The sequence below is a fragment of the Muscardinus avellanarius genome (assembly GCF_963383645.1).
Source record: "Muscardinus avellanarius genome assembly, chromosome: 10".
Taxonomy (NCBI): Eukaryota; Metazoa; Chordata; class Mammalia; order Rodentia; family Gliridae; genus Muscardinus; species Muscardinus avellanarius.
In genome coordinates, this window is record NC_137796.1 from 56,873,366 (window position 1) to 56,895,865 (window position 22,500).

The 22,500-nt window shown below is 58.6% G+C and overlaps 2 protein-coding genes across 2 annotated transcripts in view; one reads left to right on the plus strand and one right to left on the minus strand.

Annotated features, from left to right (window-relative positions):
- Positions 1-1,034: 1,034 nt before the first annotated feature.
- Positions 1,035-11,720, plus strand: NKPD1 (NTPase KAP family P-loop domain containing 1; the record flags this gene model as incomplete). The annotated part of the gene is made up of 3 exons (XM_080702090.1): positions 1,035-1,125; positions 7,679-7,810; positions 9,913-11,720. The coding sequence occupies 3 exons, from the start codon at positions 1,035-1,037 to the stop codon at positions 11,718-11,720; spliced, it is 2,031 nt and encodes a 676-aa protein (XP_080558216.1).
- A 4,189-nt stretch (positions 11,721-15,909) lies between these two features.
- Positions 15,910-22,500, minus strand: part of PPP1R37 (protein phosphatase 1 regulatory subunit 37) — a gene marked incomplete at both ends in the record, with an annotated part of 52,457 nt that continues 45,866 nt past the window's right edge. The window contains 9 exons of the mRNA XM_080704419.1: positions 15,910-15,992; positions 16,258-16,993; positions 17,098-17,264; positions 17,365-17,506; positions 19,453-19,565; positions 20,313-20,468; positions 20,579-20,729; positions 21,135-21,254; positions 22,308-22,408. Coding sequence (XP_080560545.1) covers positions 15,910-15,992; positions 16,258-16,993; positions 17,098-17,264; positions 17,365-17,506; positions 19,453-19,565; positions 20,313-20,468; positions 20,579-20,729; positions 21,135-21,254; positions 22,308-22,408 — 1,769 coding nt within the window. The remainder of the gene's footprint in view (positions 15,993-16,257; positions 16,994-17,097; positions 17,265-17,364; positions 17,507-19,452; positions 19,566-20,312; positions 20,469-20,578; positions 20,730-21,134; positions 21,255-22,307; positions 22,409-22,500) is intronic.

Sequence of the window (22,500 nt, forward strand, 5' to 3'; positions counted from 1 at the left end):
CCAGACTGGCCCACTCAGCAATGAGGAAGACGAGGCTCAGAGGGGTGAAGTCACTTCCCCGAGATCACACAGCTGGGCTCTGGAAGAACTGGCAACCGAACCGGCTTGTGGCTCCTCACAGGACTCTTCCTCCTCCTCGTCGCAGCCTCCTGTCCCCAGCAGGTGTGCCCAGAGACCGGCGACAGACCCGGGACCGTGTGTGAGGAGCGCCGTGGACTCGGTCTCCATCCCTCTCCTGGGACACGATGTGGCGGCGGCGGAGCACCCAGTCCTAGAGAGCACCAGGACAGGTGCTGCCAGGTGGGGCGGGGACAGGCCAGCAAACCGGTCGGGCAGGCGGGCGGGCGGCGCGGGGCTCCTGTCGGGCCTGCGCGGACGGTGGCGGGGCTGGCCCGGCAGCTTGGGCAGGATCTGGGGCCGTGAGGCCGCTGCCAGGTATGTTCTGGGACCCTCCTGGGCCAGGGGAGACGGTCGGCAGGGTCACACACCTGCCCCCGTCCTCGCACCCCCGCCCCTCCGCCCCTTGGCCTCGCCTGCCGGCATCCTTCCTGCCTCTGATTCAGGCTCTTCACACTTAAAAAGCCGCACACCCCGCCTGGCCAGAGTTTGCTGAGCCTTTCCCCAAACTGGACCCTTGCAATTTCATTGCTCGCCCAGATCGCCGCTCCCCTGTCCCCTTTCCCAGTCCCCAAGGGTGCCCAGCTCTGAAACTGGCCACCCTCCAAGTCTTGGCCACTCGCCAACTCAAGCGGCATCAGCCGCCCACACCCCCCTCCTTTGTTCCCCACATGGGCTCCCCATCTCCCAGGCCCACGTATGCCCAGCACCCCCTGAGGTAGCACCCGGCTCCCTCCATACCCCTCCTGGCCATGCCCACCTTTTGCTTCTGCCCCCAGCCCGGTGACCCAGGGGCCTGACCGCAGGACCAGGCTTCTTGCCTGTCCACAGGGGCACAGCGGGGACCCTGACCCCGGGCACTGAGCCTGCGGTGTCCCCCCTCTGCCCAGGCGCAGGCCCCCATATCACAGCCTGCCATGAACAAGCACTACAGCGTCCACTTCACCAAGAGTGCCCGGACCCCCACTGAGCAATACTTCTTGGATCCAGAGTTGGGGCACCAAAAAGGTAAGGGTTTGGTTTGGGGGGTGGGGCCGTGGCAGGCAGTGAGAGGAGTCAGGGGAGCAGAGGGCGCTCTGCCGATGGTTGAGCAGGAGAGCCGCAGACCCGAGGGAGAAAAGCCGTGTTGTTGTTTTTGTACTTTTTATTTTTGGAGGTACTGGGGATGGAACCCAGGAATATTCTACCTCTGAGATACATCCCAGCCTTTAAAAAATTTTTTTTTGTGATACTGAAGATTGAATCCAGAGGCATTCTATCTCTGAGCTATACCCCTAGCCTATTTATTTATTTATTTATTTATTTATTTATTTATTTATTTATTATTTTTGAGGGGCTGGGGGTTGAACCCATGGGCATTCTTTACCTTGGAGCTACACCTCCAGCCATATTTTTTAATTCTTTATTTTGAAACAGTGTCTCATTAAATTGAGAAGGGCCTCACCAAGTAGCTGAGGCTGTCAATCCTCCTTTCTCAGCCTCCCAAGTACTGGGATTCTAAGCATGGGCCACCACGTCCAGCTCTCCAGCCCTTTTTATGTTTTTATTTGGAGAATGGTCTCACTAGGTTGCTGATAGCTTCACCACCTCAATGAAGCTGTCTTCCAGCCCGTGATCCTCCTGTTTCAATCTCCTAAATACTGGGATTACAGCTGTGCACCCCCATACCTGGCATTGTTTGGTTTTGAGACTGGGTCTTGCTAGGTTGTTGAGGCTGTCCTTGAACCTGTGATCTTTCTGTTTCACCTTAATCCCTGTCCTCCTAAATACTGGGATTATAGGTGTACGACCATACCCAGCTGTTTTTGTTTTTGTTTTACCAAGGATTGAGCATTCTATGTCCAAGATACACCCCAGCTCCTCCCTCTTTTTTTTCAGTGCTGGGAATTGAACCCAGGGGCATTCTACCTCCAAGCTACACCCCCAGCCCTATTTTTATTCTTTATTATTATTATTATTATTATTATTATTATTATTAATTTTGGTGGTACTGAGGTTTCTGGAAGCTCTTCTACCTCCGGGGTATACTCCCAGACCTATCTTTTTATATTTTTATTTGGAAACAGGGTCTCTTAAGCCAGCGCGGCTGGCTTCGAACCTGCGCGATCTTCCTGTCTCTGCCTCCCAAGCGCGGGGATTACAAGCGTGCGCCACCATGTCCGGCTTATTCCTTATTTTGAAACAGGGTCTCACTGAGTTGCAGAGGGCCTCACTAACTAGCTGAGATTGGCCATGAACCTGCAATCCTACTGTCTCAGACTCCAAAGCACTAGGATTACAGGTGTGTGCCATCTTGTCTGGCTTATTTTTTTAATTTTTTTGTGGTGGTACTGGGAATGTAACCCAGGGGTGTTCTACTCCCAAGCTACACCCCCAGCCCTATCTTTTATTATTATTATTATTTATTTATTTATTTATTTTGCAGTACTGGAAATGGAACCCAGGGGCATTCTACCTCTGAGCTACACCCAAGCCCTACTTTTTTTTTTTTTTTTGAAGATTTAAAGAAGTTTATTAGAAAGCTAGAAATACAGAAAATAGAAATACAGCCCCATGCCAAAATGGCGTGGGGGGGGGTGACTCGAAATGAATACACCCCAAGCCCTACTTTTTTATTCTTTATTTTTGAAACAGTGTCTCACTGATTTGCAAAGGGCCTAAGTAGCTGAGGCTGGCTGTGAACCCAGCTCCTCCTGTCTCAGCCTCCCAAGTGCTGGGATTATAAGCATCTGCCACCATGCCTGGCTTATTCTTTATTTTGGAACAGAGTCTCACTGAGTTGCAAAGGGCCTTACTAAGTAGCTGAGGCTGTCTGTGAACTGTGATCCTTGTCTTATCCTCCCAAATGCTGGGATTACAAGTGTGTGCCACTACGCCTGCCAGCCTTATTATTTTTTATTTTTTTTTGGTGGTGTGGGGATGAAACCCAGGGGCATTCAACCTCCGAGCTACACCCCCTGCCCTATTTTTTATTCTTTATTTTGAAACAGGGTCTCACTGAGTTGCAAAGGGCCTGAGGCAGTCCGTGAACAGCGATCCTCCGTCCTTAGCCTCCCAAATCCTGGGATTATGAGCATGCACCACCACGTTCGGCTCTTATTTTTATTTTGAAACAAGGTTTTACTAAATTGTTGAGGCTGGCCTCAAACCTGAATCTATGATCCTCTTATCTCAGCCTCCCAAGTACTGGGATTATAGGCATGTACCACCATACCCAGCTGTTTTTGTTTTTTTGTGTTTTTGGTACTAGGGATTGATTGAACCTAAGGGCATTCTACCTCCAAGCTACAAACCCAGCCATGTTTTATTTTTATTTTGGAACAGGATCTCCTTAGTTTGAGTCTCACTACTTGGTGAGGCTGTCCTCAAACCTGTAATCCTCCTGTATCAGCCTCCTAAGTACTGGGATTATTAAGTATGAGCCATTACACCAGGCATGTTTTTGTAATTTTTTAGCCGAGCTGAGCTATGCTGCCCAGGCTCCCGTCTCAAACCTCTAGGCTAAGAGGATCTTCCTGCCTCAGTTTCCCTAGTAGCTGGGGCCTCCATTGAGGCCTCCGTGTTGTAGGGCTGGGGGCGGCAGGAGAGGACCTGAGCAGGGGTTAAGGGGGCCAAAGGCAGAAGCCCCTCCTAGGGATGGGAGCAGGGGAGGCCCACCCCAATCTCCAGGCTTGTAGGACCAGCCCCCCCCTGGGGGTGAGCAGTGTGGTGGGAGGGAGGATGGGTGGTGGAGCCCCCACTCAAGGCGGTTTTCAGCTGCCAGGGTGGCTACCTGTGTTCCTGCTTGGGTCGGGAGGGGCATCACCTCCCATTAGGGCTGGTTCTGCTCCCTGGGGCCAGGCCCGGCCTCCCTGGTGAGCCCCTACCTACCAGCCTGGAATACGGCCCAGGAACACGGCCACCCCTCCTTCCTTCCCTGTCCCAGGCCCAGCCCCTCTCCAGGCCACCACCAGTCACTCTGGCCTCTGCTGGGCCAGCCAGGGAAGCTCTCCCAAAAACCTCACTGTGGGGACCCCTTGTGCCTCAGAATCTATAGTATGAGGAATTTGGGGTGGCAGGATGCACAAACCCCAGTTATCAGGTCCTCTAAAACCTGCTGCATGGGGATCGTGGACCCTGCCTCGTCAGGCCACCAGCGCTCCGGCCCAGCCTCCCCCTGAAGACGAGCTGGTTCACGCCAGCGTCCTGGGGTTTGGGGCCCGGGCCCAGTCACCCCCCTTCCATTCCTTCCTTCCAGGATGCTGTCATCAGTGGCGCCAGGACCCAGCGGCCCCTCGAGCCCATGGGCTCTGTCGGCCGTCTCCCCAGTCACACTGGCAGCAGGCCTACCACAGTCACCGGGGGGGTGGTGGCGGCTGGTGCCAGGGCCCCCAGCCCCCAATTCTGCAGCAGCAGCAGCAGCAGCGGCAGCCCCTCCCTCCTAGCCCCCTGCGGCAGCGGCTTTACCCAGTTCATGGAGTGCAGAGGGGGCGGCCAACCACCGCCACTAACCCTTTGGGACCAGCCAGCGCCCCCCAGCCACCCCCTGTACCCACCGCCACCACAGCACCCGCCACGGCCAGCAGCCGCCCGGCCCCACCCTCAGCAGCCGGCACCGTCCTGGAGCCCAGCGAGCCCACAGATGCCCGGCCCCTGCCAGCCCCGGCAGCCTGCGGCTCCTTCACCTCCTACGGCTCTGGTGCCCAGTCAGGCCTTCTCGGGGCACTCCGTCCCCTACCCCTGCCTCACCTCTTGCCTGGGCCTCTTGCTCCCTGGCTAGCAGCCCGGCCTGCCCTCCTCACCCCGCACTGTGCTTCCCGTCATAAGGGTCGCTCGTGCCTGCCCCTGGGTCTCAGGTGGCTGCCTCTGCCTCACCTGTCAGGGTGCGTGGCTTCCGACCAGGCCTGTGTGCGGTGCCTCTGTCCTGGCTAAGTGGCAAGGGCCTCCCTTCTCTCCTGCTCCCTCTGCTCACACCCTGGCTCTGCTTTCTCTCCCGGGCCCTCTCTCCCCTGGCCCAGGAGGCCACAGGGGACATGGGGCAGGGATGGGGGCCCATGACATGGGGCAGCTTGTTGGCCAGCTCTGGTGTTGGGGAGACGGGTCAGGTTTGGAGCTACAGCAAGAGGTAGGGAAAGAGCAGCTGCCTTCTCCCTCTGCCAGCCAGGCAGTCGGACTAGGTTTTGAACACCTGAAAACAAGATTAAGTGTCACTGGCAGAAGGCAACTTTGGGACAAGAAAGCAGAGAGAGGAGAGGGGGCTTTGGGTTTGCAGATAAAACAAGGCCACCAGGACCAGGTCTCAGCAAGGCCACATCTGAGCAAAACTCGTGTGGCAGGGTCGGCCGAGGCCAAGGCTGGAGACCAGCGTCACTGTGGCTTCTCTGTGAGGGAAGCAGGAGCCACAGGCAGCTTCAGAGGGTCCCCAGGCCCCGGAGGGGACAACGGGCTGCCGCGGGAGGGCAGAAGCGGTGCGCTGAGAGCAGGCAGCTGCTGCAGAGATGGGTGGGAGGCGCCGGCTGCTTGACCAGGGCAGTGGCATCAGAAGTGGCGACACAGTGGTTTTGAGGTCTGGGATGGAGGTAGAGCAGGCGATGAAGAGGAAAGGCTCAGGTGTAGGTTGGGTACAAGTCTCACTGGAGCCTCGGGGCAGGATGCCCAACTCACACATAGGACAATAGAGGCCTAGTGAGGTGAGGTCACCCATTGATTAGGCAGAGCCTGGACTCGTCCGCCCTGGATTGCCAACACCTCAGATGACCTTTTTTTTTTTTTTTTTTTTTTTTTTGTGGTACTAGGGATAGAACCCAAGGGCATTCTACCTCTGAGCTACACCCCTAGCCCTATTTTTTTTTTTTTTTTTTTTTTTGTGGGTCTGGGGATAGAACCCAGGGGCATTCGACCTCTGAGCCACACCCCCTGCCCTGTTTTTTATTCTTTATTTTGAAACAGGGTCTCACTGAGTTGCAAAGGGCCTCACTAAGTAGCTGAGGCTGTCCCTGAACCGTGATCCTCCTGTCTCAGCCTCCCAAATGCTGGGATTACAAGTGTGCATCACCGCGCCTGGCTACGGATGACTTCTTGAGTCTTCCTGCCACCCTCTGGCTCTGCCACTACTAGTCTTGGCCCATTTTCTGCAGCCCACTCGACTCTCTGAAAGTAGATGACTTATACCACCATGTCCTGTGAGGCTGGCCTGACCACCCACACTAGGCCCTACTGTCTTGTTTTGTTTTGGTACTGGGGATTGAACCCAGGGGAATTCTACCTCTGAGCTACACACCCAGCCCAATTTTATGCGTTTTGAAACAGTAAATTGCTGAGGCTGGCCTTGAACCTGCGATCTTCCCAAGTACTGGGATTACACGCCTGGCTTTTTTTGTGTGTATGTGATACTGGGGATTGAACCCAGGGGTATCCTACCTCCGAGCTATACCCCTTAGTCCTTTTTATTTTGAAACGATCTCACTAGGTTGCTAAGAGTCTCACTACATTGCTGAGGCTGTCCTTGCACCTGCAACCCCCTCCTGTCTCAGACTCCCAAGTACTGGGATTCCAGGTGTGTGCCCCTTGCCTTGTTGAGCTCTGCCTTTTAGGTGCCCTAATTCCAGGTTCAAAGAGTAAGGCTTGGGGTTGGGGAGCAGAGGGCCTTCTTTTTTTATTTTATTTTATTTTATTTTATTTTTTGTGGTACTGGGTTCCTGGAATCCCTTCTACCTCTGGGCTATGCTCCCAGACCTATTTTGTACTTTTTTAAAATTTGGAAACAGGGTCTCTTACGCCAGCGCGGCTGGCTTCGAACCTGCGCGATACTCCTGTCTCTGCCTCCCAAGTGAGGGGATTACAAGCGTGCGCCATCACGCCCGGCACAGAGTGCCTTCTCTGGAGGGGAAACTGTAGTGATTGTGCCTGGACCCTACAAGGCCACAAGTCCGTGTCCTAAATGTCTGTTTCCAGCAGCGGCATTGACCAAGGGCCTGGCCAGACCCTTTGGCCTCTGTATGCACCGTCATCTTTTCAGAGGTGGGGACTGACCTGCATGGGGAACTTTTTGTGTGTGTGGTACTAGGGATTGAACCCAGAGGCGGTCTACCTCTCAGCTACACCCCCAGCCCTATTTTTATTTTTATTTTGAAACAAGGTCTCACCAGGTTGATGAGAGTCTCACTACTGGCTGAGGCTGTCCTCGAACCTGTGATTGCATGGGGAACTTCTGAGGGTGGAATGAAGTGTCTTAGCATCTGAGCATCCTAAGAAAGGGCCATGGAATTCTCCCAGGGGAGCGGAGCTGCAGGTGGCCTGCTGATCTAGGGCCAGGACAGCCAGGTTCCCACAAGCCACCAGTCTGGGGCTGGGGTGAGAGCCCAGCCTCCTGGCCTCAGCCTGGTGGGTCCAGGGTCAGGCGGAGGCTGCAGGTGACCACAGAGGCCTCTGCTGCAGGGTTTGGCCTGAATCACTTTGGGTAGGCAGGGAGGAGCTGCTGGTGCAGGGAGGGGCTAAGGCGGTGCTGCAGAGGCGGGAAGGGAGGAGGGAGGGTGGTGCTCGGCCAGCCTTACTGACTCAGTTTCTCCACCCCGACCCCCAGACATCCTGACAGAGGATGACGTCTACTGCAGCTGCCTGGCCAAGACACTCTGCCATGTGCCTGTCCCGGTGACCGTGGGTTTCTATGCCCCCTTTGGCTGCCGCCTGCACATGATGCTGGACAAAATCACCAGTGAGTATCTGTGTGTGTTGGGGTGGGGGGCGGGATAGAGCCTCTGGTCCCTGCCCAGCTCCAGGCTGCCCCAAGACGCGCTGCCCCTAGGACCAACTTTCCCTCACTGGGCACCTGCCCACTCAGCAGGAACCAGATCCTCCCCTGCCTACAGCCTCTGCCCTGCTCTCCTGCCTGGCCTCCTGCCCTGCTGCCTCCCTGCCTCCTCCTTCCCAACAAATCTACTCCTAGAGATCTTCCTAAATTACACACACAGGTCCTGGCCCTCTGCTAGACCCTTCCATGCTCCCTTGCAGCCCAGGCTCCTCACTAAAACTCCTAGATTAGTAGTCCCAGGACTCGGTTGGCAGAGATATGAGGATTATGGGTTTGAGACCAACTTCCCCAACAGAGTGAGACTCTCAGAAACCTAGAAAGACCCTGGTTTAAAAGCAAAATAAAGCCGGGCGTGGTGGCGCACGCTTGTCATCCCAGCATTGGGAGCTTGGAACCGGAGGACCGCGGTTCGCGGACAGCCTCAGCTACTTAGTGAGGCTCTGCAACTCAGTGAGACCCTGTTTCCAAATAAAAATAGGGCTGGGGGTATAGCTCAGAGGTAGAATGCCTCTGGGTTCAATCCCTAGTACCATACACACAAAAAAAGTTCTACACACACACACACACACACACGCGAAAAGAAAATAAAGAAAGAAAGGAGTGGAGACCTGGCCAGCAGCCTGGGCCTCCATCCGTGTCTACTGGAACACAGACCTTGGCCTGAATGGTGGCTTTAGGGTCAGGTCGGCTGTCACAGGGGCACAGTAGGGACTTGGGAGAAGGAAAGACCAGGGTAGGGGCCTTCTACCTCCGGGCTACACTCCCAGACCTATTTTATATTTTTATTTGGAAACAGGGTCTCTTAAGCCAGCCGAGGCTGGCTTCGAACCCGTGCGATCCTCCTGTCTCCGCCTCCCAAGCGCGGGGATTACAAGCGTGCGCCACCACGCCCGGCTCATGATGCAGTTTTGCAGTGACCAGGGGACACTGTGGTGACCAAGCTAACCAGGGCCCTTGGACTTACAGTCCAGCAAGCGAGATGGCAGACAGTGATGACCCACAGTGGGAAAGGTTGAGGGCCCCTGACCCAGCCTGGAATCAGGGAGCTTCCTGGAGGAGGCGGTGGCGATGTGAGGCCTGTCCCGGGAGGTGCAGTTGCTGTTTGGTTTTGGTACTGGGGATTGAACCCAGGGGCATTCTACCTCTGAGCTACACCCAAGCCCCCCTTTTTTTGTGGTGCTGGGGATGGGGCCCAGGGGCTTTCTATCTCTGGACGATACTCCCAGACCTACTTTTATATTTTATTGGAAATGGTCTCATTAAGTTGCTGAGATCCTCACTAAGCAGCTGAGGCTGGCTTCTAATCTGCAGGATCCTCCTGTCTCAGCCTCCCAGGTACTGGGATTGCAAGCATGTGCCACCATGCCCGGCTTATTTTTTTTTTAATTATTTTTATTTTTTGCAGGTCTGGGGATGGAACCCAGAGGCATTTGACCTCCAAGCTACACCCCCTGCCCAATTTTTTATTCTTTATTTTGAAACAGGGTCTCACTGAGTTGCGAAGGGCCTCACTAAGTAGCTGAGGCTGTCCACGAACCGCGATCCTCCTGTCTCAGCCTCCCAAATGCTGGGATTACAAGCGTGAGCCACCACGCCTGGCCGGGCTTATTTTTAAATTTTGAAACAAGGTCTCTCTCTATTTGCCAAGGCTGGCCTCCGATCTGTGATCCCCACCCAGCCTCCAAAGGATAGGGATTACAGCAGTTCACCACCACACCAGGCTCCGGGAGGTGTAGTAAACCAGGAAAATGAGTCCCGTGCTGCCGGGGGTTCTTCCCCAGGGTCTGTCATTCATGCCTGAGCCCCTAGGCCCTCCTCTTAGCGCCTTCTCAGGCCCCAGAGCCGCCTCCACCTCTCACCCAGGCTGGCTCGCCCTAGTACCTGTTTCCTTTTCCCCCGAGGGCTCCACTGTCTTAGACTCCTCCTCCCTCTGCGCCTGCTGCTCCCCAGCTCGGCAGGGCCGCCCCCCCCCTCCCGCCGGCCACTCACACGCCCCCTCCCCGCAGTGCTGATGCAGCAGGAGGCGGCGCAGCGCGAGACCGAGGAGCTGCAGCACGTGCAGTGGCGGCCGCGGCCCGTGCGCGGCTGGGGCTTCCCGCGGCTGCTGTGGTACCTGGTGTTCCTGCAGCCCATCATCACCGAGGTGCACCTGCGGCGCAAGAACGTGCAGTTCCTCTTCATCCGCTTCAGCGCCTGGCAGTACGCCGGCACGGACAAGCTGTGGGCCGGCCTGGTGACCACGCTGTGCGAGGGCATCCGCCACCACTACGGCGCGCTGCCCTTCAGCGTGTACTCGGTGCTGGGCAACAAGCCGGCCACGACGCCCGGCTGCTGCCAGCGGGAGTGGCACTGCCGGCGCCGCGTGTGCCTGGCGCTGCTGGCGCTGCTGGCGGCGCTGTGCCTGGGCGTGGGGCTGCTCTACCTGTCGCTGGGCGGCCACGCGCCGGGCCACGGCGGCGCGGGCGGCAGCGTGCTCAAGGTGTTCGGCGGCGCGGCCACCACGCTGTCGGGCTCGGGGCTGCTCATGGCCGTGTACTCGGTGGGCAAGCACCTGTTCGTGAGCCAGCGCAAGAAGATCGAGCGGCTGGTGTCGCGCGAGAAGTTCGGCAGCCAGCTGGGCTTCATGTGCGAGGTGAAGAAGGAGGTGGAGCTGCTCACCGACTTCCTGTGCTTCCTGGAGATCTACCAGCGGCGCCGGCTGCGCGTGGTGCTCGAGGTCACCGGGCTGGACACCTGCTACCCCGAGCGCGTGGTGGGCGTGCTGAACGCCATGAACACGCTGCTGTCCGACAGCCACGCGCCCTTCATCTTCATCCTGGTGGTGGACCCCAGCATCCTGGCCGCGTGCCTCGAGAGCGCGGGCAGCATGAAGGGCACGGCCGACAACGGCTACCTCTTCCTCAACCGCACGGTCACGCTGCCCTTCTCGGTGCCCATCATGGGCCGCCGCACCAAGCTGCAGTTCCTGCACGACGCGGTGCAGAGCCGCGACGACCTGCTGTACCGCGAGCTGGCGCGCCGGCTGCGGCCGCGGGCCGGGGAGGGCGCGGGCCCCGGCCCTGGCGAGGGCGCGCAGCTGCTGGCCGTGGAGACCCGGGCCGGCGGCGAGCGCGCGCAGGGCCGCATCGACGCCGAGGCGGCGCGCAGCATCCAGGAGGCGCTCTTCTGCCTGCACGACGAGCGCGACTGCCTCTACGAGTACGTGCCGGACAACGTGGTGTCCATGCGGCGCATCGTCAACACGGTGCCCATCACCGTGCGCCTGCTGCAGCAGCAGCAGCAGCAGGCCGACGGCGGGGGCCCCACGCCCCGCCAGGCCGTGGCGTGGGTCGTGCTCGCCAACCAGTGGCCCTGCCGCCTCAGCTGGGTGCTGCAGTGCCTGGAGGACCGGCAGCAGGCCGGGGGTGCGCCCGAGGGCCGCGCCCGCCTCTGGGACGTGTTCTGCGACAACTGTCGCGAGCTGCACACCATGACCAAGGCGCTGCAGAACGTGCTGGACCTGGACGGCGACCCCGAGCTCTTTCAGCGCTTCCTGGGCGCCGACTTCCCCTTCACGGTGGCCGAGGCGCAGTGCCTGCTGCGCTGCACGGTCAACCTGGACCACTCCATCCGCCGCCGCATGGGCCTCATCCGGGCCGTCAGCGCGCTCAAGCCGCCCAGCCCGCCCAAGTCGCCGGCCCGGGACGCACCCCCCGCCGTGAACGGAGTCCACAGCGCCCCGGGGGTGTCCCCGCCCCAGGCAGGCCGTGCGGCCAGTGAAGCCCACCATCCCCGGGAGCGCGCCCACGGGGGCAAGCCGAGGCCAGTGGCCTGAGCAGGGCTGCAACCCCCGGGGATCCAATCCCAGTGGTCCTGAACTCCGCCCTCTGCCCTGATGAGCGTGTAGGGGGCCCGGCAGGCCTGAGCCCAGGACTGAACGACCTGCGATGACCACATCCCCAAGTGACTCCAGAGGCCGGGTAGGGCAACTGGCGGCAGCCTCCCTCCAGGAGTGGGGGACGGTGCCAGCAACTCGGAACCCTACAGGCGGCCAGGGAGGAATTCAGGGTTCAAGTGCAATAAACCAAAGTGTGGAAAGCCGGGATTGGTCTCCGTGGCCCGGACCCCCAGCTCATGAGCGCTGAGGACCGGGCCTGCCTTGTCCAACTCACTTCCTCCTCGGGCAGCCAGGCCTCTGAGCTGCTCTTGGCAGCCAAAGCTGGCATTGCAAGTGGCAGGCGGGCCTGCGGGGGCAGAGGGGGCGAAGGCCGGATGTTCCAGGTTGAGTCAGACAAAGGGGAGTGGCCAGGCCTCAGGGATCCCAGGTCTTTGTCCCCATGCCCTAGCCTGCCCTCTGTGGGCAGGGCAGGAGCTGGCATTTCCGCGGGCGGTGTGCCTGGTGACCTCAGCAGGCTGCTCCACCCTCAGCACAGTGGGTTAATTGGGCCTCGGCCAGCTGGGTGGGCCACACTGCCTCCCCAGGACAAGTAACTGTCTAGGAGGTGCTGCCCATCTCATGCGTCACTCCAGGGCCACCCAGGGTCAGGCCACTGCCCACCCACGGCTGGCTATTGATCAGCTTTCCTGTGACAGGAGTTGAGGACCAAGGACTAGCTGAGGAACCTAGAGGGTGAGTCAAAGCCAGCAGGGCCCTGTAGCGCTGCCGTCACCTGCCCCTGTCAGCTGTGGGGCAGAGAACCCATAAGGTGGGCATGTCACTCAGGCAGACACAGAGGCCCGGGGGGGGGGGTGGAGGGCCTGGTCCAGTCCTGTGTGTGTCCCCAGCAGGGAACACAGCTAGGGACCAGAGGTTGGGGGACCCAAGAACTGTGTAGGTGCCTACCCTCAAGCCGCATGGCCCAGGAAGTGGGGGTGCCAGCTTCTCATTCTTTTATCGCCCAGGCCTGGCCAGCCTGGTCCTGACCCCCCAGGCCACTGTGATTACTGCAGGGTAGACACAGGTCAGAGCCTCTGACTTTCAAGGAGCGACAGGGACAGATACGTCAGCCCAAGAACAGCCACACTGGTGTTAAAGAGAGGGCTTGGACTCCACCCTTGAGGTCTCTAGCAGTGGGGGAGCCCACCCAAGGACAAAGCCAGGAGGGGCAGTGGGGTCACCGCAGGGCTGGCGTCCCCATGGGTGTTAGGGGGCCAGTGCGCTGCCCCTCCTTTTGGCTTGCGCAGGCCAGTCTGAAGCAAGCAGGTCCCGAGTGAAGTGCCGTGAGGCAGGCCGCTGCCTGGATGGCTGGAGCTACAATCATGTGGAGCCCAGCAGTGGCCAGACTGTTGTCTATTTTGTTTTTTGGGGGGTGGTGGTGCTAGAGATTGAACTCAGGGGTACTCCAACACTGCGCTACATCCCAGGCTGGCCTCCGACCTGCGACCCTCCAGTCTCAGCCTCCTGAGTAGCTGGGATTATAGGCTTGTGCCATGGTGCCCAGCCTGCCCATTCTACCCTTCCATTTTATCTTAAGACCCCGGCCATGTGTCTGCCAGTGATGGAGTTTGGAGAACTTTGTAAACAAACTCTTAACAGGACATCAGAGCGGCTTGCGTGCCACAGGATTCACATTTCCCGTGACGCGTGGAACCTGCAAGGAAGTCAAGGCCAAGTCACCAAAAAAAGGGACAACGTGCTGATGTGTGGTGTGTCCCTGCCCCGCCACGGCAGGGGGCTAGGCGGCTTGCCTTCACGCCATGTGCCCAAGAGGGTGACACAGCCAACAAAGCCCCTGCGGGACAGGACGTGGGACACCTGTGACAGAGGCGGCCTGCTGTCCTGAACCCCAGGTGTGACCCTGAGTGCCTGAAGCATGGAGGTCTTCCGTAAGATCTGGCCTGGCGGCTAGCCCAGTAACTAAAGCAGGACAAGTCAGGCAATGTATGGCGCCAGGGAACCGCCCCTTCCTTTTCCTGACCACCCTGGGCCTGCCGTGGCGGGCACACAGGTCTACCACTTCAGCCTTGCTGGCTGTTTCTGCATCCAAATTCTTTTTATTTCTATTTATTCTTTCTTCTATTTTCATTTCCTTTGTGGTACTGGGGCTTGAACTCAGGGGCCTTCTACTACTGAAGCTACATCCCCAGCCCCACTTTTATTTTTTAACTTTTTGGTGTGTGGTAGTGGGGCTTGAACTCAGGGGCATTTTACCTCCAAGCTACACCCTCAGCCTTTTCTATTTTAGATTTTGAAACAGGGTCTCAAAAGGGTGCTGAGAGTTTCACTAAGTTGCTAAGGCTGGCCTCAAACTTGTAATCCTCTTGTCTCAGCCTCCTAAGTAGAGCCGTCAATACTGGTTTAGGGACAATCCTAAAAACACTCATTTTGAACATGATCATTTTGGTAAAGACATTTCCAAATAAGGCCTGTGTGAATGGGAGCTGGGATGTTACCATCTTTTTTTGTGGGGGACACAATCCCACCTATAACAGAAAGACCCAATTTCTCTCCTCAGGCTAAAGGTAGTGAAAGCAATGAAGGGGACTAGGGCCTGGCCCCTCAGGCACCCTGAGGGCAGACAGCTGCACCTGGCCTGGGACTGAACACGGGTGGGGAGGAGAGCAAGTCCCCTACCGCTGCCAGGGGGCCAAGCCCCCAAAGGGCAGTGACGGCAGCCCTGGCCAGGCAGAGGGCCGTGGCTTCTCCGCATCTGGAGGGGCTCCTCCTGCTGCACACCCCCCCCCGCAACGGCCACAGCAGAACTCGGGGCTGGGACACACCGGCTGTGCTGGTGTCTCCCAGCAGCCTGCATGAAGGAGCAGGGAGGACACTTAACTGCAGGTGACAGCAGCACAAACCCATGGCTTAAATAAGATGCTTGGCACAGAAGCCGAGGCTGTACGCGCTTGTGTGTGATCCTGGGCTTGTGGGGGAGGGGCGGTACCAGGGCTCTGCAGGGAGCTCCGCTCCTTCCCCTCCCTCCACAAAGCCAAGCTGAGCGTGGGTGGCCTCGGCCTTTCCCACCAGGGTTCTCCTGCTTCCTATCAGGTCAGCTAGGTGTGAGGTGGCAGTGGAAGCCACGGCCTGGACTGGACCTGCTCTCAGCCACAGGTGACCAGGCCACATCCTGCACCTTGTTCAGTACTTGGAGGACCTAGACCTGATGACACTCAAAGCTGGTTCCCCTGAAAGAAAAGATGAGCGCCAACTGGCTGATACGTGGGCTGGCCACACACAGAAAGAGGGTCTGTGTGGCCTCCCCTCCTCTGAGAGGTCTCCGGAGCCAGGAGCTGCTGTGCCCCTGGCCACCCCACCGCAACAGCGGGCACACAGGGCCAGACAAAGCAGAGGGGAAACGGTGAACCCGCCCCAGTTTATTAGAAAAGGTGTGAACAGAGCTGCACCGACAGGAGTCGCCCACCCGCCCTCGCCCACCGCCCACCGCTGTAGTGCCTCCCAGGACTCAGCCTCAAGCGGCCCGGGCAGCAGGGCCCCCAGGACGCCCGCTGCTGCTGCCCCAGCTCCCTGATAGGTTTATTGCACTTAAGAAAAAGAAAGCTCTGACCTCTGCACCCAGCCCCAACCCGCCCGGCCCTCACCCCTGGGGTGCTCTAGCGATCCCCACCACCTGGGCCAAGGCCTTTGCTACCTGCCTGGTCCTGTCAGGGCCAAGGGAGGCCGCCCACCACCACCCTGACTCCTGCCCTCCCTGGGGCAGGCCCTCCAGGAGGAGTGGCTGTGTGGCCTGGTGTCCTCGGAGGCCTCTTCTTCCTCCTCCCATCTGCCCCAGCCCAGAGTCTTGAGTGGCAGACATATAAATAGAAGTGCATGAGTCGGAGTGGGAGCCGCTTCCGCAGCTCCGGCCCGGCTTGTAGTGTTGCTGTGGGAGGGTCCCAGGAGGCCCGGCCTGGAATCCTGGGCCTCGAGAAGGCTGGGGCGAGAGTGAGCGGATTCTCACGGCTCTGGCCTTGGCTCATCGAAGACCCACCAGAAAAAAAGAACTGGGGAAGCAGAAGAGGGGAGGGACTGTCAGAGCAGGGCGCCCCAGCCCTCCCTGGCTCCCCAGCCCTCAGCACCTACAGTGTCACAGTGTCTCCTGTGCGGCCTCCTGACTGGCCTCCAGCAGCAGCTCCTCCAGTGCCCTCTCGTCCTGGGGGCAGTGCAGCTCTGTGGGTGGCGGCCTCATCAGCTGGGCAGGCAGGCCATGGCACACCGCCCAGCATCCCCGAGGCCAGAGAGGGACCCCCGTCCCAGTCCCACACAACCCCAACCCCGGAGAGCTCCAGGACCCCAAGCACCAAACCCGCCTGTCCCATTCTTTGCAGGGATGTTTTAAAGGGGAAGCAGAGGCCTGCAAACAGGCAGGTTCTTGCCTGGGAGTGCACTCGGCACCCTGGGGCCCCTAGTCACCCTGCCCCCGAGCCCCTCTTACCATGTTCCAGGCTGCAGCTGCCCCCCTTGACCTCGGGTCCCGGGGGTGGCTCTGGGGGCAGTGCGAGGGCAAACTCAGGCTTCAGGCCGTTGGGCAATGGTGGCCCTGACTGAGGAGGCTCCGGCTGTGGCTGAGGCTCGGGTGACCCTGGGTCCTGAGTACCAACAGGCTCAGCCGGCAGGAGGACCAGGGCGGCAGGTGGGGAGTCAGGGGAGGGCGGAGGCGAGGAGGGTGGAGAGATGAGGGCAGGGGGTACAGGGGGCTCTGGCCTTTCAGGTGGACTCTCCACCCGGGTCACCACAAACACCTTGTGGCCCCGGCCCGGGCTGGACACAGAAATGCGCTGCTCAGTGGGGGAGGAAGGGCTGCTTGGGGGACTCCTGTCCCTGGGGCCCAAGGAGTCCGTGGGAGGCACCAGGGCAGGGCAGGGGGCCGAGGGGCTCTGGTCACCGCTGGCCTCTTTCCTCGGCATGTCCTCCTCCTCCCCGTCAGAGGCTGAGTCCGAGTCTGAGTCCGGGCTGGGCCCAGGGCTCGGGGCTCCGTTCTGCGCCCCGGCGGCAGGTGCGTCCCCAGGCTCCTCGAGGGGCTGGGGCCCGGTGACAGTGATCTCAGGCATGGAGGCTGACGGCTGCAGCTGCTGCTCCTTCTCTTGTTCCCGCGCCAGCTCCAGGTTGCGCCCGCAGCCGCTCTGGATCTCGGCCAGCAGCGCCTTCTGCGTCTCCATGAAGCTCTTCACCTGCAGCGTGGGGCTGGCTAGGGCTCCGGTCCAGGCCACCCCCCGCCCGCGCCTGCGGCCACCTCCCCCCAGGTCCCGTGGGCCACAGGGGAGAGCCCGCTCACCGCCTCCTTCTTGGGCTCTCGGTCAAGGTCCAGGCGCAGCAGTGAGTGGTTCACCTTGAGGGCCAACGACAGTGCCATGAGCCCGCCCGTCTTGATCTCGTTCTCCCGCAGGTCCAGTCTCAGGAGGCGGGGGCTCTCGGCGACGAACTCCGCCACCGCCACCGCGCCTGGGAGGGGGACCGCAGGGGCTGGCCACAGGCCCCAAGCCTGGCTGGCGCCCCTGAGCCCGGCCAGCCCCACTCCGCTGCCCCGGGCCCCACGCCCTACCCTCACACGTGAGCTTGGTGGAGACCAGGCCAAGGCGCAGCACGCTGCGGTTGCTGATAAGTCCGTTCTTAAGGTTGCGCACGCCCTCGTTCCCGATGGGGTTGTGGCCCAGGTTCAGCGTCTCCAGGCTCTGTGTGTGTGGCTACAGGGGACGGGGTGTGGCGGTGACGAAGGGAACCCATCAGTGGAGGAAAGGCCCAGAAGAACAAGCCACAAAAGCCAGAGAAAGACCCAAGTATGCACGCATCCTGTCCGAACACCAGCATGGCAGGACTGCAGACTCATGTGCTTAGTCTCCCCAAAGTGCCCGCCCCTGTCTTCTTCCAACCCTCCAAGCCAGTCCCCACCCCTAACCTGCCCCCATTGGGCCTGTCAGCCCCAGGCTGAGGCTGGCCTGCCTGCAAGTGTCTTAAGGCTCAGGACAGCCTTCATCACGGGGGATGACAGACTCTGGGTGCTAGGCACACTGGTGTTCACCCTGGCAGTCTCTGCATCTGCTCAGCATTTAAATTTTTTTTTTTTTTTTTCTGGTGGTGCTGGGGATGGAACCCAGAGGCATTCTCCCTCCAAACTACACCCCTAGCCCAATTTTATTTCTTTCTTAGAAACACGGTCTTACTAAGTTGCTGAGAACCTAAGTTGCTGAGGCTGGCTTCAAACCTGTGATCTCCTGTCTTGGCCTCCCAAGCACTGGTATTACAGGTGTGCACCATCGCGCCCGGCTAGCTTGCTATCTATCTATCTATTTATTCATTTTTGTGGTACTAGGGGTTGAATCCAAGGGCATTCTACCTCTGAGCTATACCACAAGCACTATGTTATTTTTTATTTCTTTGTGATACTGGGAATTGAACCTAAGGGCATTCTATCTTCAAGGTACACCCCTAGCCCTTTTTATTTATTTTTAATTTTTTTTGGTGGCATTGGAGTTCGTGGAAACCCTTCTACCTCCAGGCTACAATCTCAGACCTATTTTATTTTTGGAAACAAGGTCTTAGAACCTGAGCTGGCTTAGAACCTGCACGATCCTCCTGTCTCCGCCTCCCAAGCGCGGGGATTACAAGCATGCGCCACCACGCCCGGCTATTATTATTATTATTATTATTATTATTAATTTATTTTTATTTTTTATTTTTTGGCGGGACTGGAGGTAGAACCCAGAGGCTTTCTACCCCCGGGCTATATTCCCAGACCTATTTTATAGTGAGACCCTGGAAACAGGGTCTCACTAGGTTGCTGAGAGCCTCACTAAGTAGCTGAGGCTGGCTTTGAACTTGTGGGATCCTCCTGTCTCAGCCTCCCACGTGCAGGGATTACAAGCGTGCGCCACCATGCCTGGCTTCTTTTTATTATTTTTATTTTAAAAAAATTTTTTTGGTGCATTCTAGTCTTTTGCTTTGAAGCAAGGTCTCACTAGGTTGCTAAGAGTCTCACTATACTGTTGAGGCTGTCCTTGAAACTGTGATCCTCCTGTCTTAGCCTCCCAAATATGTGATTATAGGCAAGCATGGTTTGAGCTTGCCTTAAATATCATGTAACAAAAGAACTACAAACTAGCCAAGTGTGGTGGGGCAAACTCCTAATCCCAGCATTTGGAAGGCTGAGACAGGAGCTAAGACAAGGATCCAGGTTCAAGGCCAGCCTCAGCTACCTAGCGAGGCCCTTGCAACTCGGTGAGACCCTGTTTCAAAATAAAGAATAAAAACAGGGCTGGGGGGCAGCTTGGAGGTAGAATGCCCCTGGGCTCCATCCCCAGTACCGCAAAAGAAACAAAACAAACAACAACAACAACAAAGAACTAAAAACTTACTGAAGGCTTGTAGAAGTATTAACATTTTAGGCAAAACATTTTTAAGTTTGTGCAAAGCACTATACTGTATAGTCTATTATGTTGGATGCAAAATGTAATTAGAGAAACAAGGCCCAGAAGCTGAAAGAAAACCCAGGTATGCAGAGGGGTGCATGCTTCCCGCCCTTGCAGGATGAGCAGTCCAGAGCCCTGTCAGCCAGGAGATGCCTGTGTTGGGCGCTGGGGTGGGGTGGGGTGGGGTAGGGAGATGCATCCTCGCCTCTCCTGGCCTGACTCACCAGTGTCATGCCCAAGAAGGCCATGCCAGTGTGCGTAAGCTGGTTGTTCCACAGCACCAGGGTCACCAGTCCGTTCCCCTGCTCCTTGAGGCCCTCGCAGATGTAGGCCAGACCTAGGGGCAGCCTGAGGTCAGCGTGCTGCCTGACCCCACAGGCTCTGGCCTTGTTGCCCCCCCTCAGCCCACCCCCAAGCCCCTGCCCAGGACCTGGTGACGACCCCCCAGCCCAACCTAGGAGCCAGCACATCTCACCACCTCACACTGGGTTATTTTCCTCATTTATCCTCACCCCAGCTCTGAGCCCAGAGTCAGAATAGCCCAAGCACCTGGTGAGGTCGGGCCTACACACGAGGGAGCACTGGACCTGCGGTCCCTCTCTGCTCCCCAAGCCTTTCTTCACAGGAAGCCAGGGGACTTCGCTCAGCAGTGAGGCAGGAGGAGACAAAATTCCTCCTACTGACCGCACCCCCGTCTTCTCTTCCCCCAGATATCACTCCCACTTTAGGGCCTTTGTACTTGCTGTTCCCTTTGCCTTTTGCAGGCTTCCAAAATGGCTGGCTCCGTTCTCAGCATTCAGATCCTTGCCCAGGACCCCCTCCCATGGCCCTTCCTCCCTGCACCAGCCTCCCAGCCTCCAGTGGACCCTTTATCCAATAGCATTTCTCTGAGGGCGTGTCTCAGACAGTTAAGGACTCGTTCAATCTCTTCACCTCACCTCCAGGAAGAGCTGTCACCCCCCTGGGCCAGGCACCCCCTCGGCCCAGCCCTGCCTGCCTGGGCTGTCACTGCCGAGCGCAGGTCTGTGTTCCCCTCACACGGGCCCAGGCGGGCAGCGGTGACTGTCCTGTGGCCGGCACGCACCTGAGTCCAGCACGTGGTTGTTGCGGAGGTCCAGGATCTGCAGGGAGGAGTTGAACTTGAGCAGGTTGCCCAGCTGGGCCGAGTCCTGCAGGCCGTTGAGCTTGTTGTCGGCCAAGTACAGCTCCCGCAGGTTCACGTTCATCTTCAGGGCGGTAGCTGGGGGAGCAGGGGGCAGGGTGACTGGCTGGGCCCCGCCCAGAAGCCAGTCCACGGCCCCAGCCCAGCAGCAGGCACAGGTCCCTTGGCCTCCCGCGGCCTGGGCTCACCGAGCAGCATGAGGGGCCGCCCCGACAGGCTGGCGTTCTCCAGGTGCAGCACTGCCAGGCTGCTGCGGATGCGCAGGGCACGGGCCACAAAGGGCGCGGAGTGGTCCAGCAGGGGCGTGTTTCGGGCGTCCAGGTACTGTAGGCAGCTTGTCTGGGGGTGGTCAGACCTGGCATTCAGCCTTCTCTGGCTTGAGGGTCCTGCTAACCTACGTCTCGGTGGGCAGCAAGGCCGCAGTGGCCACCTGGTTTACAGCTGGGGAGCCCTAGCTGAGAGGGAGAGCTCGGCCCGGGTCCTGCTGGGGAGCCTCCTGGAGGTGTCCGTACCCTCTCCAGGTCCCATCTTCCTGCACGAGAGTCAATCGGGGCTGGCAATTACGCCCACGGTGGGCACCTGCCTTGTGGGAAGGGGCCTGAGTCTCTTCTGCACTGTTTCCCACTGGCCCACAAGCCCGGCCCAGCAGCCCTAACAGCCCACAGCTCGAGGGCCTGAGGGCTGGGTACCCTGGGAAATGCCTGCCCACCTTCTACCCTGGGGTGGCGGGCGGGAGACACCCACCTTGCGCATCATGTGAGCAGCAGCCTGCCAGCCCCGGGTGCCGATGTGCTTGTTGAAGGAGATGTTGAGGTGGGTGGCTGACTCGTAGTACTCGATCATGTCGAAGAGGGCAGAGGCACCCTGGGGCAGAGACCAGGGGCTCAGCCCATGCAGCAGTGGGAGCAGGGGCATGTGGGCCCCGCCACAGGGTCTGCCAGAGGTGTTCTGGGCAGGGAGTGAGACTCAGCGAGGAAACAGATACACAGTGCCCAGCCCCGGAGGGAGGGGCTGAGCCCAGCACCTGCTCCCAAATCCAGCTGTGCCCACAGCGAGGTGAGCCCACTCCTTCCTTTTTTTGCTGAAGCCAGACTGTTTTCTGCCACTGAGCACTGATGTGCTGTGTGATCAGGACACCTCTACTATCCCCCTAGGGTCCTTCCTCTGGACTGCTGTTTCCTTCAGACCCTAGGTTCCTGGGGACTAGGGAGGCAGCTTTCCAGACATTTCTCAGTCATGCAACAGTAATCTCCAGGACAAACTCCTGAAAAGGCTCTTGGCAGTCACACACCTCCCCTTACGGAGCTCCCCAGCTTCTCTGGTCACATCCATATCTCCCGCTTGTCTTAGGTACTGGGGATTGAACTCAGGGGCATTCTGCCTCCAAGCTACACCCCTGGTCCTATTTTATTTTTACTTGGAAACAGGGTCTTGCTAAGTTGCCGAGTCAGGCTTTAAACCTGTGATCTTCCTGTCTCAGCCTCCCAAGTATTAGGATTATAGGCATGTGCCACCACGCCCGGCTCCCTCTAGTCCTTCAAGAAGCCCTGCCATAAGATGAACATGGTGGCACATTCTTGTAATCCCAGTTCTAGGAGACTGGAAGGCCGAGACAGGAGGATCGTAGGTTTGCAGCCAGCCTTGGCAATTTATCAAGGCCCTTCACAACTTAGTGAGACCCTATTCCAAAAATAAGAAATAAAATGAAAGTGTGGCTCAGAGGTAGAATGCCCCTGGGTTTAATCCTAGTGAGAGAGACACACACACACACACACACACACACACACACACACGCACACGCACACGCACGCCCTGCTCTGGCCCCACCTCTCAGCAGGGGTCTCCTGCCCACCCAAACCTCAGAGGGGCCTGGGAGCCCAGGGAGCCATGTGTCTGGGAGGAGGCAGGACTGCTCACATCCTCATCCAGGCTCGTCTGCTCCAGGTCCACGACCTTGAACTGCAGCCTCTTGAAGACCTCTTCCAGGGCCTCACAGGTCTTGTAGTCAAGCTTCTCCCCTGTGTGTGTTTGAGACGTGTGTGCTGAAGACCCCCCTCCCACAGCCTTGGACCTTGCCCACAAGCCCCACTGGCGCTCAGCCCCACCAAGG